Below are 20,791 nucleotides of genomic sequence, written 5' to 3' on the forward strand. Positions count from 1 at the left end.
ACATGATTAGCATCCCTTTCCAGTTGACAAAACACCACAATGGACATCTAAATAACACAAAAATATCACAACCCACTTACTTCTATTTTAGGACAACATGAGATATGATTTATTTTCGTATAAAAAGTTATTAAACAATTGAAAAAGAAAATACTGTTCAAAGCAACAACGCGAGAAGACTTCCAGTTACGGCAAGTCGAGTAGGACAAACGTCCGCTTAAACGGAAACGCGAATTCTCGGCTGTGTTTCATCAAGTCTAAAGGAGTACTGAGCCATGCGCGCTGATTCACATCTGTAGCTGGAGTTTTGTACGAAAGAGCAAGAAAACACACAGCGTACAGGTCTGTAGAGCAAGATATAAATATTTTTAAAAAGCCTAAAGATTATTTGGGTTCCTCTAATATAAGTGTGTTTTAGTAGGAAGCCGGATTATGGAGGTATGGAAAAGTCACGTGAGAGCAGCTCTGATCCACAGAGACTGCCTACAGAAAGATCCCTTCTCTGGACTTTTCACTAAAGGTCACTCTGCAATTTATTTCTTTATTTAACTAAAATGCTGTGAAAAGTAAGAGTCCTGTCATTTCATTTAGGAGGGTTATATTGTATATCCTAAATGAACAATTCTAGGGCACTATAAACATCCAGAACACTTTTCATTCTAAAATGTATGTGGTTTTGATTAACCAGATTATGGATATTAGTATGTAAAAATGTAATCGTGCCAGATAAGGAATTAAGTCAAGTCAAGTCAAGTCAAGTTTATTTGTTTAGCGCTTTTCACAACAGACATTGTCTCAAAGCAGCTTTACAGAAAACAACAGTGAAGGTGAATGGTGTGCGTTTGTCCCTGATGAGCAGCCGTGGCGACAGTGGCAAGGAAAAACTCCCTTAGATGATATGAGGAAGAAACCTTGAGAGGAACCAGACTCAAAGGGGAACCCATCCTCATATGGGTGACATCAAAAGTTTGGTCATAAATCTTTCAACAATACAGAGCAATTTGTGATCATCATAGATCCAGCATCAGCTTCTCCATGCCAGGGCCTTTAAACACTCGGCATCTACTTCTCCATGATCATCCATAGGTCCATAATCTTCACGAGGTGGGACGTGACTGGAGCTGGCCAAACCTCAGGAAGCCTCGGGATGGGGAGAGAAAGAGAAGCAGTGGAGAGGAATTAGCGTAGCTGCTGTTCATGATATTAACAGCACAAGTTGATAATGTGCATGTGATCAGATGTTCTGGAGCACAAGGTTGTGATGTGATGTGTGTGATGTGTGTTATGTGTAGGCTTTGCTAAAAAGATATGTTTTTAATCTGCACTTAAACTGGGAGAGTGTATCTGAACCCCGAACACTGTCAGGAAGACTATTCCAGAGTTTAGGAGCTAAATGTGAAAATGCTCTACCGCCTTTAGTGGACTTTGCTATTCTAGGAACTACTAGAAGCCCAGAGTTTTGAGATCTCAGGGAGCGTGACGGATTGTAGCGTGTTAAGAGACTGGATAGATACATGGGAGCCAAACCATTTAGTGCTTTATAAGTGAGTAGCAGTAGTTTGTAGTCTATTCGAAACTTAATAGGAAGCCAATGTAGGGACGATAAGATTGGGGTTATATGATCGTATTTTCTTGATGGTATAAGCATGATGGTTTATGTATTATATCATAAAAAAATAGTCATCTTCCAGTAATGGCACACCCCATCTAGTATTTTTTAGATGGCAGCGAATTGCATTTGTTTAGGCTAATATTGATTATTTGTATTTGTATTTTTTTTAAAGATACATTTCATGTTGTGGAATGTCCAAAAAATAAGACTCTTCTCCTGGAAAATCTTCATTATCATCATACTGTTTATTCATTTAGAATCTGTCAGATTTAGATTATGTGGGGCCGTGACTAATGACGTCGAATCTATATAAATAATAACATTAGAATGAATGCATTAATGAATGAGTGAATAACACTGATTAACTCTTTATCGTGGCACCTGTTAGTGGGTGGGATATAATAGGCAACAAGTCCAAAACTGCCTACAGAAAGTTCCCTTCTCTGGACTTTTCACAAAAAAAATAACTACTGCTACATTTTTAGTTTGTCTTTATTAAAGTAAAATATTCTTCAAATAACTTTTTCTCACTAATATCTAGTGTCCAGTTTAGAAGAAATGTTAAGCTTGCACATGGGTGTATGGGAGGATTTGAAAAGAGACAGAATCCAGAGGTAAGGCGCAACAAATTTCATAATATTTCAAAATATATTATCAGATATAACGTGGAAACATGTGGACCAGTGTCCAGGCTGATCTTTTCATGTCTTGTTCCCTGAGTCCAAACGCAAATGGAGTATTGCAGTGCTCAAATGAGGATACAAACCCACCGAAACTCTATGTGCAGCTCAAAGAGGAACAGCAACTCAGACAAAAGGTATTCTTTCATACATATAAGTATGATTTTATGTATAAATATACCTTTATACCTCTAGAAAGTAAAGCTGTTTTTTGAAACACCATAAGTCATACATGTGGGGTCTAATTACTGTGTCTGAAAGCACACAATGTTTACTAGGTAGGGCTTTATCTTGTAGGTCCTTTGAAAGGATGATTTATAAATATCAGATTATACAATACAATACACTAAAATACAGACAGTTCATTCAATTATTTTTGCCATCCTGCAGTGGGTAGAGAATAAACTAAGTGCAATTATAATCAATTGATGATTCTGTTTATTCTGAATTACTTATGTTCAGCAAAGTTTGTTGAATTTTTGAGGATATTTTGCCAATTTTTCGTTGAAGAATTCATTTACCAATCTGCTGTTCCACAGTCGCTTGACAGTTAAAAATACTGTTTATTAGAACATATACTGTATGTATGTATGTATATATATATATATATATATATATATATATATATATATATATATATATATATATATATATATATATATATATATATATATATATATATATATAGCTTAAGGGTCCTCTTGTTGGTAAACAGTTCTAGTAATTAATTTTATTATTTTTATTATTTAAGGGCATTTGCATGTTATATAATGCTACCAATTGCATAAGAATGCATTGTAGTGGCTTCTGTATCAGTAAAGTCATGTTGCTGCTAAAGATTATTATTATTATTATTGTTATTATTAATAACAATAATAATAATGTTATCTTATTAGTTATAATGTTAACTTAGTAGTGAAACATAACATATATAAGGACCTTTGGAAGCATACATACTTTATAGACATACATTTAATTAAGAATAAATTTTTGCAGGATAGAAGATAAAGGTTAAACTATGGAAAATGCTATTCTGGCATTTAAAGCGGTGGCATTTTAAGCCTGTAGAAAGGACCTGACGATGCAGTGGGTTGGTAGGCAAGCGGAAAACAAATAGAAGGGAAGGAGATTGTTGATGGCATTGTATACTGAAGGAAATTCCAGTTGGATGCAAACGATATTTCTTCTTCAGCTTACCCAGAAAGTGTTAGACCTGACCAGTGACCTTTACTTGAAGGAAGCAGATCTGCAGTACTGTCATTCACAGTGAGTGAGCTGCACATTACACCTTCCAAAATGATGCGCTGTGATGATTTTATGTATGTTAAATATTTGTAACTTGTAGAGTCAGCCGGTACCGCAACGAAGCTGTGTTTTTGGCCAGAGGAGCTTGTTGTCTCAAAAACGATCTTTGTGAGTATGAATATAAATTGGAGTGCCAGTCAAAGGAGTTGGCTGCATTGAATTTGGAGCAGAGGACTCTAAGGGAGGAGCTGGCAATAGCACGTCAAGAGAAAGAGGAGCTACTGGAACGCTGGTTGGAGGAGAAAAAAGAGGAGGCAGAGCGTATTAATAAGCACAATGCAGCACTGGAAAGGTGAATGTGTTATTTTGGTTAGAGTACTCAGGTTTGAATTGTAGTTCATCTTGCACTAAGCAGGAAAGAAATAGACTTTATTAGGCAGAGAGTCTTGTAAAGTGTTGTAACTTCAGATGTTTAGGAAGGTTATATTGTATATCCTTAATTAACTATTCTAAAGGACTATAACCATTTAGAATGCCCCTAATTCTAACATGCATGTGGTTGGATTTACAGACCAGATTATTTTGTATGTAAAATGGCACATTGTTGATTAAGCACGATAGCACACAATATTATAGGAAAATAATAATGCAAAGGTGTTGGAATTACCTCGCCAAGGTGGTTTGATTGTTTTCCAGTAATAGTACACTCCAAAGTATTTTTATACCACAGCAAATTGCCACTGATTGCATTTTTTAACAGTCCCTGTTATCAGTTACGCTATAGCAGCTGTTGAGGTAAATAAGATGTGAATGCAGTTTGTCATGTGGTGGAAATCATACCATTTTGTTTAAAGCATTAATACTGGAGACTCCTTCCATGAATGTTGAACATTATCTTCATTACCTTAATGATCATACAATTTGAATCTGTTTATTTAATTTTAATGATGTGGAGCAGTGGCATTTGATCTACAAGCTGCTACTGTATAAATGATAACATTAGAATTAGTGCAATAATATAAGCCTGTGATACAGTGAAAAAAAAAAGAAATATTTCGCTAATACTAAATATCTTGAAATTGGTCCCTCTAGGTGGAATACTTATGCTGGTCGTCTGAACAGGCGTCTGTATTCTGGGTCTCGTCGGCATCCACGGCCAGCTACCAACAACCGAGATATTCAAAGAGATTCAACTGATCAACCCTCCCCCAAGCATAACTAACAACTTTACTGATTTATATTTATTTCAGTTTACTGGCAATTTGCATTTTATGGAAGCTTAACTGTATAAAATATATATGTTCTGTTTTAAATCTAAATGTCAAGCCAGTATTTGCAATAAACCTCGTTTTGAATTCCTACATTATACTGTACATACATTCAACATTTTCTATGTGCACACTTTATTTATGCAGTTATCCAGTCAGTCAATCACATGTCAGAAGCACAACAACAAAAAAACTTTTCTGGTGGAGGTCAAGAGCTTCAGTTAAAGTTGGAACCAACAACAGAATAGAGGAAAAGCGATTTCTGGTATGTTTCCTGGTGCCAGATTGGTTATTATATGGGATATAATATTTTCACAAACATCAGTCTTCAGGGTTTACACAGCAAAAAGCAAAAAAACATCCTGTGCACTGAGGTTCTGCTGTCTAAAGCATGTTATTAATGAGAAGTTAGAGAAAAGTAAAACAAACCAGTTTGAACTGACAGGAAGTAAATACTGGGATAAGCTACAGATATAGGGTTCAGCCAGGAACAAGGATCTGGGAAGATTTATCTAAACTGGACAATTCACTGGAAATATATTAGGTGATTTATATCTCATCACTCATTCATTCCGCTTATCCGTAATTCGGGTCGCGGGGGCAGCAGTCTAAGCAGATTCCCCAGACACTTCTCCTTGTCCAGGGATCGGGCTGTCAAGGCCCCCGCCTTCGACTGCTGCCCAATCCTCTCATCACTCAGTTTTTGATTTTTATTTTTTGCACAATTTTGTGTAAACTGGAGACTATGGGAAAATCCCATATCAGTGGCTTTTGAAATGCTCAAATCAGCCCATCTGACACCTACAGCCATGCCAGTTTAAGTCACCGATCACTTTTCCAAATTCTGATTTTTCATATTAATCAATATAAATTAATATATTGTGTTCCTGCCTCATGATTGGCTAATTGGATAATTGCACAGATAGCTGTACAGGTGTCCCTATTAAAGTGGATAGTATTCATATATTTGGGTCAAAGAATAAAGACATGTTTGGCATTTTAGGTTTTATTAAAAAAATTAAATAAATTCTGAAATTAAAAAAAAAAAGTAAATGGAAAACAACGACGTCACAGTTATTAACTTGTATAAGTAACATAAGATACTTGCACTTCCGTTTTTCTTCCATCTGAGATATGAATTTTTTTTCCACCAAAATGTTCATTTACACATGAAGATGCCGCATGTTGAATGTAAACGCCTTTCCGGTGTGCAGGCAGCCATTACAGAGCGACTGAAGCACACTTCATATCAGCACCGATCCTGTCACTGTGAATGAAGAAGGAATGAGCCAGTGTACCTGAGGGTTGGACATAGTATGCCATGGACCACACACATCCTATTAGTATTAACCATGTTCAACTGCTTAACTGTTAATGAATGAGCTCTTTGTAAAACATTAGGCTGTGTCTGAGAGATAATTCTTCCCCCAGGATTCCCCAATACAGTGATTTCTTTATCAGGTTTGAGTTATAACTCATAATAATTAAGATTATTAATACTCGTTTACGAACGTCACAACACATTGTGAAAATTAAGCTAAAAAGCCAGTTCAACTTGAAGAGATCACAGAACAACAAAAAAAAGGTCTTACAATTTCCTTTCCAGTCTTTTTTTTCCTTTATATTTCAGCTTGCATCATGGTTGGTACAATGTAGGAACACCTAGATGCCTTATTAGGCTAAAGAGGATAAAGAGAGTGCTTTTCTGAGTCGGCACATTCTGCAGCCAAATACAAGAATCTTGAACATCTCCTTTTGACCATTCTCTCACAATGTATATTTGTTGTGAAGGACTTCATGGTACGGTTAAAGCTGTTGATAAAATGGTTTTACCGATGATAACTTCAATGACGGAGACTTTCTCTGACTCTGCCTTAAAAACTGACATAGTAGTCTGTGACATCGGCCACTGCAGCACCTAGGTTTCCTACATTGACACTTAGCACAAGAATCCCATGCATTTATTAATTCTCTGTCTTCCTTTTTTTAATGCTCTTTTACAGCACCGTTTCTCAATTGATGAAAAATGTGGGCAAAACACTGCATTATCAAAGGGATGATAAAATGACTAGGAAGGAGATCCGTTATGAAAAATTGTTCTGTTTGAGTAAATTAGTTGATGATTATTCTTCATGCTGTAAGTTTCTGGGCCGAGTCGGGGGTGGCGGGGTGAATAAGAACAAGCAGGAGGAAAGAAGGCTCAGCAGTCCTCATCTTTATCTTCAGTGGTTCCTTTTAACCGCAGACGAGCAAAATCTTCAAACACCAGGTCATCGTCCTGGGTGAAGCTACTATTGGACGGGAAAGACACAAAGGACACTCCAGGTAAAACATCTGGCTTCAAAATATATCCAATCCCAATTTCTAAAAAGTTGGAATGTATTAAATGTTTAAACCAAGAAAATGTCCAATTAAAAAAATAGAAATAAAAAAAAGTTATTTTTAATTGGATGCCCATAACATAAAAAAAAAAAGTTGAGTCTGCCTTTCTAACTCTTGATACCCAATCCTGCTACTGAGAAAAAGAAATTCTCCCTAAAAATGGTACATTTGATTAGTTTAACTATTTGATGTTTTTTTAAATGTTGTTCAATGAAATGTAGCAAATCTCTGCATTCTGCATTGTATGTCATGCATGGATAAAAATAAATACAGGTAGTCCCAGAGTTACGATGGTTACACTTGCGATTTTTTTGATCTTACGAAATAATTGACAGTTTCGCATGGCAGGCGAAGTCTCTCCTTTTTTTTGCATCCCAGACACTGAAACAGCCTGTCCGGCTCTGCCGTCCACACACAGACTGCTACGTACATACATGTGTGTGTATATATATATACACACACATACACTGTATAGTTTATACATTACGGAACTGTAAATTGCTCTGTATTGCGAACTGATGTACTGAAATGTGTTCAATTATGAACAGATTCCAGTACACAACCCTATACTGATCAGCATTCTTTAAAACTTCTGGGCAGGCAAGGCCATGTCTCGATTTAGATTTTTTTTAAAGTTATGATAGAGTCACTGCAACGCATCTCCATCGCAAGTTTTGGACTACATGTATGAATAAGTTGAACTTACTTTGTGTCAAACTCTATGAGGTTGGTGTCGATTGGAGGGTCTGCATCTGGCACAGCTTTAAAAGAAATAATAATATAAATATTAATCATGACACTGCACTGAATCAGAAATATAGTTATAACATATAGTTCTAAGTGCCACTAAATGAGCCTTGCTTTCCAAATTTCAATATACAATTGCTAATTATTCACTTTAAATAATAAATTGAATAAATATTCAAATATAAATAAAATAGATAAATATTGTATATCAAATCAGCTCTTGCTATATTACATTTTTTGGATACACTTGGACCACATGACGAGATTTGTACAATCCTAACTGACATGAAGTTATAAAAACAGACTTGATTGATTTTTTTCCCGTCCTGGATCATCCTTCAATCAACAACCCCACTCCCGAACAGGATTTCCCAGCCAACAGCTGAGATTTTGCCAAATTGCTTGTTGATCTGAGTTGTTGAGACAGGAATTTACATACTGGGGACTTTTAGATAATGCAGTTGATTATCGTCTAGTGTAGCTTATACGTTTTTAAACATACTTCCTAATATTAGTCTTATCCTTTGTTGGTTTTCACATGCTTATACAAAAAAGGCCATTTCCATGGACCCCGTTCCATAATTCATACCATACAATGTTAACAGATTACATTTCTCTGCATCACATTATACTGTAATTACACACCGGGACACCATTATCCTACTCAGTTTTCAAGAATAAGCCCAAGCAGCTACTGTTACGATGAATGATTGCTGCATAACGAGTGCGCAGTACCTGAGGCTGGCCGAGAAGTGGGAACATCTATGGGTTTGGCGTGCATTAAGACAAACGGCAGCTCGACTGAGACGTCTCTGTGGGAGGAAAGGACACGATGGTTATACTGCGTGTAAGATTCGATTCAATTTGACTGCAATAAAAGCACAGGCATTCTGTAAATGTAGGTGTTCGGTTATTTCACAAGAGTAAACAGATGGGTAGCAGAAAGAGAAAGAGCAAGCTTCACTGCAAACCTGGGCAGGCAAATCATGAAGCCACAGTAATGCACAGTGTATATTTACCTCTCCAGTAAGCTGCTTAAAAGTCTGATGCAACGCAGGAGGGGGTTAACAGACAGATGGAGGGAAACAGATACAAAGAGAATAAGATGAAACACCAGCAGAGAACGGAATGATGTGAAAAACACAAATGACTCAATGAAAGCAAAAGGTTAAGGGTGAGCATCAGCAGTCAACCCGCTGCTGGAACATATGCGCTCACGTGTAAAATTCTTCAGGGGAAAAATAAATTTACTCACGAAGAGAATGGTAACAGTACATGATTATCTGAGGGTTGCCTTTTAGCAAACCGAATGTTCCAACAGCAGAAATGTGGCGATTATAACCCTAAAAAGTTTACAGCCATCATCAGTTCTTATATATAGTCATTTAAATCTAACCGCGGTACAGGGAGAACGCTTCAATACAGAAAGAAAGCTGCTCTACAAAAGAACAAAGCTGTGAGCTCTTTATCTCAAATATAGATTTTTATAAAGCATACCTTACTGAGGCCCTTTCACGTATCAATTGTAATAGTTCAAATAATAGCTACACCCCGTGTAGAGAATAAGTGCCAGACTACAAATGCACCCTGGTACAATATAACTACATATTGAAGACAGGTTCTGTTCTTGAGAAACATCTGACTCACCCTCCACGGGAGACGACCAGCTTAACTTTCACCCGATACGACACCAGAACTCCGAGTACCTCCTTATTACATCCATCTTTAACACTGCACAGAGTAGAAAGGGGAAAAAAATAGAGAAGAAAATTAGCCCGCTCGGTCATTCAGTAGACAATATAAATGCAATACACAGTGGGTACGGAAAGTATTCAGACCCCCTTAAATTTTTCACTCTTTGTTATATTGCAGCCATTTGCTAAAATCATTTAGGTTCATTCTTCTTCCTCATGAATGTACACATAGCACCCCATACTGACAGAAAAACACAGAATTGTTGACATTGTTGCAGATTTATTAAAAAAGAAAAACTGAAATATCACATGGTCCTAAGTATTCAGACCCTTTGCTCAGTATTTAGTAGAAGCCCCCTTTTGATCTAATACAGCCAGGAGTCTTTTTGGGAAAGATGCAACAAGTCTTTCACACCTGGATTTGGGGATCCTCTGCCATTCCTCCTTGCAGGTCCTCTCCAGTTCTGTCAGGTTGGATGGTAAACGTTGGTGGACAGCCATTTTTAGGTCTCTCCAGAGATGCTCAATTGGGTTTAAGTCAGGGCTCTGGCTGGGCCATTCAAGAACAGTCACGGAGTTGTTGTGAAGCCACTCCTTCGTTATTTTAGCTGTGTGCTTAGGGTCATTGTCTTGTTGGAAGGTAAACCTTCGGCCCAGTCTGAGGTCCAGAGCACTCTGGAGAAGGTTTTTGTCCAGGATATCCCTGTACTTGGCCGCATTCATCTTTCCCTCGATTGCAACCGGTCGTCCTGTCCCTGCAGCTGAAAAACACCCCTACAGCATGATGCTGCCACCACCATGCTTCACTGTTGGGACTGTATTGGACAGGTGATGAGCAGTGCCTGGTTTTCTCCACACATACCGCTTAGAATTAAGGCCAAAAAGTTATATTTTGGTCTCATCAGACCAGAGAATCTTATTTCTCACCATCTTGGAGTCCTTCAGGTGTTTTTTTAGCAAACTCCATGCAGGCTTTCATGTGTCTTACACTGAGGAGAGGCTTCCGTCGGGCCACTCTGCCATAAAGCCCCGACTGGTGGAGGGCTGCAGTGATGGTTGACTTTCTACAACTTTCTCCCATCTCCTGACTGCATCTCTGGAGCTCAGCCACAGTGATCTTTGGGTTCTTCTTTACCTCTCTCACCAAGGCTCTTCTCCCCCAATAGCTCAGTTTGGCCGGACGGCCATCTCTAGGAAGGGTTCTGGTCATCCAAACGTCTTCCATTTGAGGATTACGGAGGCCACTGTGCTCTTAGGAACCTTAAGTGCAGCAGAAATCTTTTTGTAACCTTGGCCAGATCTGTGCCTTGCCACAAATCTGTCTCTGAGCTCTTCAGGCAGTTCCTTTGACCTTATGATTCTCATTTGCTCTGACATGCATTGTGATCTGGAAGGTCTTATATAGACAGGTGTATGGCTTTCCTAATCAAGTCCAATCAGTATAATCAAACACAGCTGGACTCAAATGAAGGTGTAGAACCATCTCAAGGATGATCAGAAGAAATGGAAAGCACCTGAGTTAAATATATGAGTGTCACAGCAAAGGGTCTGAATACTTAGGACCATGTGATATTTCAGTTTTTCTTTTTTAATAAATCTGCAACAATGTCAACAATTCTGTGTTTTTCTGTCAGTATGGGGTGCTATGTGTACATTCATGAGGAAGAAGAATGAACTTAAATGATTTTAGCAAATGGCTGCAATATAACAAAGAGTGAAAAATTTAAGGGGGTCTGAATACTTTCCGTACCCACTGTATATACACACACTTTTTACTGACATGGTGCTGGAAGCCAGGTTGGTATCTTCGTGTTTAAGCTTGCCATCCAGAGCCAGCCCTCGCTTCTCCCGGTTGTTGTTCAAGGTCGGTGTGAGGGTATACACCTTGCAGAACGTGGAGCTGGACGATACCTGGTCGCTGTAACAGTTGAAATCGAGATTAACACAGATGCGTTCACTGTAGTGCGTTCTACTGAGAATATACAATGACGAAAGCTGTTGCTCACTCTGCTTCAAGCTGAGCCACTGGACATTTGTACTGCGCTGTGCTGAAAAGACAGATGTCAGCGTACTGCCGCACTGTGGAAAGACGGAGAAGTTATCTGCAACTGTATCAATAACTTTACAGATTAAAAACACAAAATTCGTAGCAAGGGACACGTCTTGCCTGATATTTTGACTCGTTTGACCGTCTTGGTTGAGTTGTTGGTGACATGAACGTTCACGCTGATGGGCTCCCCGTGATAATACAACTGTACCAAAGAGTACAAAAAAGAAATCATGTGATGACTGGCAGCAGGAGCAAATCAAGACAGCGAGGAAGAGTGTAAAAGATGCGAGAGTGAACGTGGCTGATTCGTCTATTAAAGGATTCCTTTTTCTTGCTAAACAGGTTGTTTTTACACTCACCAGCTTCCTGGCAAATTGCTCTGTAGTGGAAACTGTAGTGGGGAAAAAAAGAACAATTTGGTAGGAAGCTAGTGAATGATAGATAACAGTCTGCCAATTTATCTTCATTGTGGTGTTTGTCTTCAACTTTCAAGTGTGAAATTGTTGCACAAGAGAATGTGAGTCACTAACAGGAGGTGCTCCAGGTTATATGTGGGGTATTATATACTTATGTGGATCAAAAATTACTTATTAAAACCTTCTGATTTGCCTTTTGTGTCTCTTTTATCCCCAAGCTCATTTGTGTCTGGATCATGCTGAACTTTTTGGACAAGATGGTGAACAAAATCATAGACTAGACACACAGGAGAGGAAAAACAGAACTTAAAATAGGCCAAAAACAAAACACTGAAATTGACCAGCTGTTACAGATGTGTTATCTACTCTATACTTTAGCTAAATAGCAGGAATTAGTAAGCTATCTGCTCATAACAGCCCAAAGATGTCAACAGACTTGAGAAAATGTACCTACATTTGACCAGAACTTATATTTCAACAACTAATTTGTTGTTTATGATCTTACAGAATGAGCTAATCGGGTAAAAGAAAGCTCTTGTTAAAAAGATTTGCACTTTCACCTTCTACTCAATAACTGCTGTGCTCAATAAAATCATTCAGTGGTGGACAAAGTACACAAACAATATACTTGAATCGAACCCAGCCATTAGTGTTGCACAAGCCAGTGCACTCTTAGTTCCGGTCCCAAGCCCTGATAAATGGGGAGGGTTGCAAAAGGAAGGGCATCCAGCATAAAACATGTGCCAAATCGGTCGAGGCCCAGGTTACCAACGACCGCCACAGGTTTCGTTAGCCTACAGGGTACCGGTGGAAATTGGGATATTGTTGGCAAAAGGAGGAGAAGTAGAGGAGGAAGACGTCTACAGAGACAGCAGGGAAAGGAAAAGTGTATGAAAGTGGAGGTTCGGGTAGGTACTATGACTGGTAAAGGGAGAGAGTTAGCTGATATGATGGAGAGGAGAATGGAAGATATATGTTTGTGTTCAGGAGATAAAGTGGAAATGGAGTAAGGCCAGGAACATTGGAGGGGGGTTTAAACTGATCTATCATGGGGTGGATGGAAAGAGAAATGGTGTAGGGGTGATTCTGAAGGAAGAGTACAGTAAGAGTGTAGTGGAGGTGAAGAGAGTTTCTGATAGGGTGATGAAGCTGAAAGTTGAAGAGGTGATGATAAATGTCATCAGTGCTTATGCTCTGCAATTGGGTTGTGAGATGGAGGAAAAAGAAATATTCTGGAGTTAGTTCGATGGAGTGGTAGAGAGTGAACCTAGGAAAGAAAGATTGTTGATTGGGGCAGACTTTAATGACCATGTTGGTGAAGGAAACAGAGGTGATGAGGAGGTGATGGGTAGGTATGGTCTTAGGGAGAGAAATGTGGGGCAGATGGTGGTAGATTTTGGATGGAAATGGCAGTGGTAAATACTAATTTTAAGTAGAAGGAGGAGCATTGGGTGACGTATAAGAGTAGAGAAAGGTGCACACAGGTGGACTATGTTCTGTGTAGGAGATGCAACCTGAAGGAGATTGGAGACTGTAAGGTGTTGGCAGGGGACAGTGTAGCTAGACAGAATCGGATGGTGGTCTGTATGATAGCTATGGAGGTGAAGAAGAAGAGGAGGAGAGAGGTCAGACAGGGGCTCGGTGGTGTTGAGGAGCTTAAATCCTATCTAAATAAATGCAGCCCAAAACTTCCCAGGGCATTTTTTTTCTAACCAGAGAATATGGACCTTTAAAATCATATCTTCATTACCATTCAACAAACAGCTTTTGTTATAATTGGGCACTATAATAGTCACCTCTTTATCTAGAGATGCCTCTAAATGCAGAGAGCGATCAGACATCAGGAAACTCCGTGTTGTCTCCACCATCGGCTGCGGACCAGGCTTCTCGGGAGCATACTGCACTTTACGGATCACTAATCGGACCGAATTTCTGTAACATTTAAGCAAATGCACACACACACACCATAAAAAATTTGAATAAATAAATCACCAAATACAAGAGCAGACTTCGAATATTTCCGATAAATCGCCCGTGCCCTGATCGGCCAATATAACTACATTTATGCAGGCACATAAAGTGCTGTGTCATGAAAGAGAAAGCTCAACTGGTTTACCGTTTATGAATCTTCTCCTCCACAGACCTGGCACAGAAAGCTCTGATCTCGTAATCTACACCACAGGCCTGTGAAACACAAAGAGAAAAGTTAATGAGCGAGTGGGGGAAAAAAATAAAATAAATAGCAATTACGACAAACAGAAAGTCTGTTCATATACTGATTTGGGTGTTTGGGATTACCTTTCCAGTGTCCTCAGGCCCGGGCTGAAGGGTCACTGAACAGGGCAAGTTTTGAGGGATCTAAAACAGACCCACATTAAACATGAACCCTGTATTCTAAATATATCAGAACCAAAGCAACAGAATACTTTATTGATCCCACAGGGAAATATTTGGGTTGCAGTTGCTCACAGAAACATAAAAAATGAAAGTCAAATAATATGTAAGAAATGTTAAATAAAATATGCATATTAAGCTATATATTATATAGTAAGTATAGCTGCTGTACAATTAATAAATTTCCAATATGATTGAAATATACTATATAAAATGTGTTGCAGCAGTATAACAAATGGCCAAAAGTCAGACTACAATGATACAGTTATTACCACACATTTATAGTAATAATGAGTTATACAGTAGATACAAGTTATTTCACATGCAACAATCATCATTATTATTATTGATCTGAAATATAAAAGAATGCTTATAAAAGTGTGAAATGGAAAGTAAATTAAGAAGAGAAATTTAAATCAATATTTAGTGTGACCACACTTTGCCTGCAAAACAGCATCAATTCTTCTAGGTACAGTTGCCTACAGTTTTTGAAGAAACTTGACAGGTTGTTCCGAACATCTGGGGGAACTATGCACAGATCGTCTGTTGCTTAAAATCCTTCGGTCTCTTCGTATAATCCCAAACAGACTCAATAATGTTGAGATCAGGACTCTGTGGAGGCCAAAACTATTACTTCCAGGACTCCTTGTTGGTCTCTATGCTGAAGATACACTAAATGGAGAAATATATTAGGACACGGGACCTTCCTAGCTATATGTGGTTCTTTCCCAAACTGTTATTGGAAAGCTGAAGGCACACAAATGTATAGGATGCCTTTGGATGTTTAGCATGAAATTTTCCCTTCACTTGAACTAGAAGACCCAAACCTTTTCCAGCATGGCAATGTGCACAAGGCAAACTTGAAGAAGATATGAAGATATGCTTTGCATGGGTTGGAGTGGAAGATCTTCTGCTATAGAGCTCTGAACCCTATTGAACACCTTTGGGATGAACTGGAACACTGACTCCACCACAGGCTCAGTATCTGACTTTACTAGAACCTTGCATCTGAATGAGCACAAATCTCCACAAGCGCAGTCCAAAATCTAATGGAGCATCTTCCCAGAAAAGTGGAGGGGATTATAAGAGCAAGTTGGGACTAATTGTGGAATGCGATACTCAAAAAGCACACACCAAACATATGACCAGGTGTCTGCAAACCTTTAGCAAAATATTGTAGTATTTACTGACATTGGCTGTATGTTCATGGTTGTTTTCCTGCTACAAAATAAAAACAAAAACAATTGAGGCCAGACACCTTCTTGAAGGTATTGAATAATGTAGAAGTATCTGCCTGTATTTCTCAACATTAAGGACCCCACTAACTCTGACCAGATCTCTAAAACTATTGCAGAAATGCAGACCCAAACTTACAGGAAACCTCCACCATGCTTCATTGGTGCCTGCAGACACTCATAAGTGTATCACTCTCCAGACCTTCGGCAAACATCCTGCCTCCAGCTGCAGCCAAATATTTAACATTTTGACTCTTTAGTCCAGAGCACCTGCTGCCATTTTTCTGCGCACCAGTACCTACGTTTACATGCATAGTCGAGTCGCTTAGTCTTGTTTCCATGTCGGAGGTATGGCTTTTTAGCAGCAATTCTTCCATAAAGACCACATCTGGCCAGACGTCTATAGACAGTAAATGGGTGTATCCTGGTCCCACTGGTTCAAACCAGTTCCTTGCCGATGGCATTGTTGGACAGCTTTTTCTATATTAAAGGGAACTAAGCATGATGTGTCTTATCTGCTGCATTAAATTGTGTTAAGTTTCTTTGTGCTTCTTCAAGATCGCTTGAACAGCACATCTTGAAATACTTGCCTGGGAGAGGCCTCGTTGATGCAGTATTTACTGTCTTGTTGCTGTGCTCTTGCCATAACGTATGACCTGACATTAAATCTTCCACACCCTCACCGTAGTAGAAGAGTTTGGCTGTTCCCCCTCCCAGTTTGAAGCCTCCTGCACAGCTGTTTTTGTTAGTGATTGTGTTCAATCTATATATGAAATTGATTATTAGCACCTGCTTGGTAGAACTGGTTAATCATACACCTGATTTGGATCCTACAAAATCCCTGACTTTGTGCATGTGTAAGAATTGAACGCCAAATGCTGGTCACACCAAATATTAATCTGATTTGGTTTTTGCTTCTGTTTGCTTAATTAGCATTTTGTAAATTTATCAAATTTATTAATTAAAATAAATATTTTCTAAATTAAAATATATACATTCTTAAGCACTTCTTCACATCTGTCTAAAACTCGAGATCCAAAAGTCTAAGATAAGATTAAGATTAAGACTAGGATACAGGGATATATTTTTTCCTCATGTTACAATAAAACAACAGTTATTACCTTGAATATTTGATAATTCAATTCAAAATGCGGCACTATTTCTAATCCTAATTAAATGTAAGCATGCGTGATGAGCTTGTTAACTGCTTTGTAAGGTCAAATATTCCAAACTGTCTAATCTCTTCTACTGAAGCATGCGCTTAGATGACACAAATAGATTTGACATAAAATAGATATTAAAGTTTTGTACAAATTTGTCAAATCCACAAATGCTCAAGTGCACACTGTCATTAAAGGAAAAAGAGAAACATACCACAAAACAGGAATCTCTAAAAAATCCATGTAAGTATTTAAAAAATTCTACTTTTTCATAAACTTTTCAATTGAACTTGCTGCATTCGATTAGAAAAGAATGCAAAACAAACATTTTTACTCTCAGACATTTGGACCCCACAGTATGTTACCAGAAATAACAGATTCTCATCACTTACAGTAAAGTGAAAAGGATGCGCTTGCTGGCCCAATTTCTTCAGAAGTCTCTCCTGAAGTCGACTGTTAGGCTTGTGCTCTTCTGCAATAGGTGGGAAAGCTTGAAACGTGGATATGTAAAGGTCTTTTCGGAAGGAAAGTCCAAGAACGTCCAGGTCCTCCCGTCCATAACGGAAGGCACAGGTTAATGTCACAAACACTGGGGGTAGAAAAAATCAGATGTGAATGCAGTCGTGCTCTTCTTTCAGGAATCATCAAACTGAACTCAATCTAATGTGCCCTTTTACCTTTTCTGTCTTTTAAATATTCCGGATCTACCAGTATGACTCCATCTGTAAGAAAAGTAATCAGGTAGATCAATGATCAGTAACCAGTAGATCTGAATGCAAATTCTGGTGGAATTCCAGACGCGGTGTCAACTTACCCACAAGATCGACCTGATCTAAATGATCCACAAAATCCCTTTTCCCCAAGTATACTGTAATCTGAAAAAGGGAGAGCAAGTAATTAAATAACGCAAGCACAAAAACACTACTAAACAAAAAGTACTGTCTAGTTTAAATGCTTTTAGAATTAATAATCCATATTTGTATATGTGCGATTAAACAGGAATTCTAAAAATTATAATTGCAATTATCTGTAAAAGGGATGAGTGTGAAGCTATAGTTAAAATTTGCAGGAACACTGATACAGCATATACATTCCCAGAAACACCCAGACAGAATTCTAGACAAGTCATGGTTCAATTTGTGTGTACAAAGGCTAATACGGTTACAGTGACGCACACTTAAGCATGGTGACAACAAGAGAAGCAAAACGGGAATCAGTAAAAAGCATTGCAAGAGAAAACATGTGGAAGTGAGAGCGAGTCCAAAATGATAGAGCTGCTGGCCATGCAAGCCGAGAATGAAACCCTTTGTAAAATAGATGGTGCGAACTAGAATAAGTCACCAATGGAACAATCATCGGTTGATTTCGGAGAAACGGTACAAACAATAAACAATCCCAAATGCACATTGTTGATGCACAAGAGAATTTCCATTAATGACCAGGGGGCCATACATACACTTACCTTGCAATTCGGACTGGACTTCTTGAATACCCTAGACAGAGAAAAGATTGTGTTGAAAATACAAACGTAATAGATTATTAAACGTGAACCAAAAGAGCAGAGACCAGTGGGAGATAACATTCTACATTATCTCCCACTGGTCTCTTTGCTCTCTTGGTGGCATTTGATGGTTTTTAGCAGAAGTCCTTATCCAGAGCAACGTCCATTTATCTAATCTATAAAAATTAGCAGGTAAGAGGTTAAGGGCCTTGCTCACGGGCCCAGGAGTGCTAGCTTGTTGTGGCTTGGACTCAAGACCTTCAGATCCAAAATTCAATGCCTTAACCACAAAGGTACTACCTATTAAGAACTAGACTTTAAATCATACATGTCAAACTCAAGGCTATTATATTCAATCGGTGAGGTATAATCACATTTCTATTATAACTGGCAAAGTTTGACTCTAAGTGCTTGCACATTTTCTATGCTTTATCCCTGAGATGGTGCCTTATCACATGTCTGGAAGTACAAATCTGTGTAAGCAATATTTTACTAATATGAAGATGAACAAATGCACACACAGGCATTGCCACCTTCACTCTATAACCAAACCCTAAACATGAATTAACTGAAAGCCAAAAAATTATGCCAAGCATCTCACTCGGGCAAATGTGTTTATAACAGCAGAATGAACCGCTTACTTTTTATTTTTCCGCACTTCGGTCTGTATTCTTTCTCTTATTGTTTATGAAGTCTTGACAGTGTTTGTCCCTCAACTTTGACATAGAATTTAATTTTAGGCCCGTCTATGATTGTGTTTGACACTACTGCTTTAATACCACAAATCAGTGCTCCATTCTCACGCACATCATACCTTTTTATGTAGTTTCCTCTTAATACACAAACATATACAATGTGAGAACAATTACTCCAAAGTCCTCAGAAGTTCTCATTCAATGTTAGTTGCAAATCGATGACGTATTTCAATTCAAGATATTTATTTACTTGAAAGAAACGACACATTAGGATGGAGGGAAACGTCTTCTAAATAAAAACTTAATTAAAACAGTAAGGGAAAACTTTAAATTGAGGTAAGGAAGTCAAGCTAGTCATTCTCCATCAGGGATCTGTGCATTGTTCAATGTGAATAATGGTGGACCAGGGATGGGAAGGGAGTGTGACTAGCCATCTCCATCTCCTTTTCCTTCATCAATAATATCAATATTATCATCATCATCATGCTGCTGCTACAATCTGGCCTTATAACCCATGCCCTTCTCCAGACATAGTTAACTGTAAGATACATATTAAATCGTTGTTATTGCAGATATTCAGCAAAAACAGGCCACCCTCATCCTCCCCCAAACCATGATCACTGTTAAAACTCTTATTATTTACGATTTAAATTCTTTACAGCCGCACATTATAAATAAATAAATAAATACATTGCACACTAGTCATTTAACTACAGTGACTACAGTGATTGTTGCGCGACAGAGGAGCTGCGTTGTGTCGTGGGTGTTGTTTGTGTTGTGTTCTTCCGCCGTTAGCTAGGTCCACTTCTAACCAGGGGGCTCCTGGAGAAGAAGAAAAAAAACCCAATGCAGCTAGAGATGTGAATGAAAGCGGGGTTAAAAACAAATCTCACCGGGTGCCGGCTTTGTCCCCCATAATCCAGGGAGAATCGGATTTTCGGTGTTTATTGAATCAATGAAAGTTGTTCCGTGTATTAGAACACATCGAAGGTTAGTGTGAGTGCAGCTGCGTTACGAACATAACAACGGGAAGAGAGGCAGCAGCAGCAGCAATGAGCAACCGGAAGTGCGGTTATGTTGGCCACCAAAGCCCACAGCTCTCTTTCATAATAAAATGATCAAAATTCAAACCGGGTACAACCGCTAGACCTGATCAAAATACTGTATTTCATTATGTAAGAATGTATACATGAAGCTAAATGTGTGTCTGTCAATCTGACAATAACTGCCATAAAATTGTACTCTCTGGATTTGTAGGCTGGAACATGAACTACATTGGAACAAACGTACTTAGTTCTTAGTTAGTTCTTAGTTAGTTCTCATAGTGAGTCCATGGGTGTGTGATATTTTTTATTATTTTATTATGATATTAAATATCTCAATCAACAAAGTTGTATTTTTGAACATTAAGTGATTTATTTGTTTGATTGGTCACTTGAATTGAATGTGTTGCAAGCCTGAAAATAATGCCAATTGGATCAAATTAAATAAGTTCAGGAACTCAATTCAATCCATATTTTTGGTGCTTTTAAAAACATTCAAGCAGCTTTATAGAAATAAATAAATTACAAATATACCCTATTTAATCATAACATTATGACCACCTGGACAATAACGTGTTGTTCCCCTTTTTCTGCCAAAACAGTCCTGACCCATCGAGCGTTAACAGCATTAACTTCTTCAGCAATTTGAGCTACTGGAGCTCCTCTGTT

General features: G+C 38.3%; 2 protein-coding genes across 3 annotated transcripts; one reads left to right on the forward strand and one right to left on the reverse strand.

The window, feature by feature from the left end:
• Positions 1–200: 200 nt before the first annotated feature.
• On the forward strand, positions 201–4,892 carry LOC310740960 (autophagy-related protein 16-1). Its single transcript, XM_083568248.1, has 7 exons — positions 201–342; positions 422–520; positions 2,154–2,226; positions 2,333–2,429; positions 3,485–3,558; positions 3,638–3,889; positions 4,630–4,892. The coding sequence occupies exons 2-7, from the start codon at positions 433–435 to the stop codon at positions 4,757–4,759; spliced, it is 714 nt and encodes a 237-aa protein (XP_083424374.1). The 5' UTR covers positions 201–342; positions 422–432; the 3' UTR covers positions 4,760–4,892.
• Positions 4,893–5,795: 903 nt separating this feature from the next.
• On the reverse strand, positions 5,796–20,160 carry arrb2a (arrestin, beta 2a). Of its 2 annotated transcripts, XM_083568239.1 has the most exons (16): positions 19,973–20,156; positions 18,346–18,376; positions 17,698–17,758; positions 17,561–17,605; positions 17,276–17,472; positions 14,393–14,452; positions 14,211–14,278; positions 13,891–14,026; positions 11,796–11,880; positions 11,635–11,707; positions 11,409–11,546; positions 9,582–9,665; positions 8,954–8,977; positions 8,670–8,746; positions 7,894–7,948; positions 5,796–7,096 (listed from the first exon to the last, which is right to left on the reverse strand). In XM_083568239.1, the coding sequence occupies exons 1-16, from the start codon at positions 19,993–19,995 to the stop codon at positions 7,006–7,008; spliced, it is 1,248 nt and encodes a 415-aa protein (XP_083424365.1). In that variant the 5' UTR covers positions 19,996–20,156; the 3' UTR covers positions 5,796–7,005. The 2 variants fall into 2 exon arrangements, with proteins under 2 accessions (XP_083424365.1, XP_083424366.1); XM_083568240.1 differs by lacking the exon at positions 8,954–8,977 and having other exon boundaries at positions 19,973–20,160.
• Between the last annotated feature and the right edge of the window lie 631 nt (positions 20,161–20,791).

Source organism: Silurus aristotelis (assembly GCF_946808225.1).
Source record: "Silurus aristotelis genome assembly, chromosome: 18".
Lineage (NCBI taxonomy): Eukaryota > Metazoa > Chordata > Actinopteri > Siluriformes > Siluridae > Silurus > Silurus aristotelis.

Excerpts from the sequence above, each read along its gene's own strand:
- LOC310740960 (XM_083568248.1), top strand. The coding sequence starts at position 433 with ATGGAGGTATGGAAAAGTCACGTGAGAGCAGCTCTGATCCACAGAGAC. Across the intron at positions 3,559-3,637 it reads CTGCAGTACTGTCATTCACA|AGTCAGCCGGTACCGCAACG; the intron begins GTGAGTGAGCTG and ends TGTAACTTGTAG. Across the intron at positions 3,890-4,629 it reads CACAATGCAGCACTGGAAAG|GTGGAATACTTATGCTGGTC; the intron begins GTGAATGTGTTA and ends TGGTCCCTCTAG.
- arrb2a (XM_083568239.1), bottom strand. The coding sequence starts at position 19,995 with ATGGGGGACAAAGCCGGCACCCG. Across the intron at positions 14,027-14,210 it reads GAGGAGAAGATTCATAAACG|AAATTCGGTCCGATTAGTGA; the intron begins GTAAACCAGTTG and ends TAAATGTTACAG. Across the intron at positions 11,881-13,890 it reads AGGCATCTCTAGATAAAGAG|TTGTATTATCACGGGGAGCC; the intron begins GTGACTATTATA and ends TCTTTGGTACAG.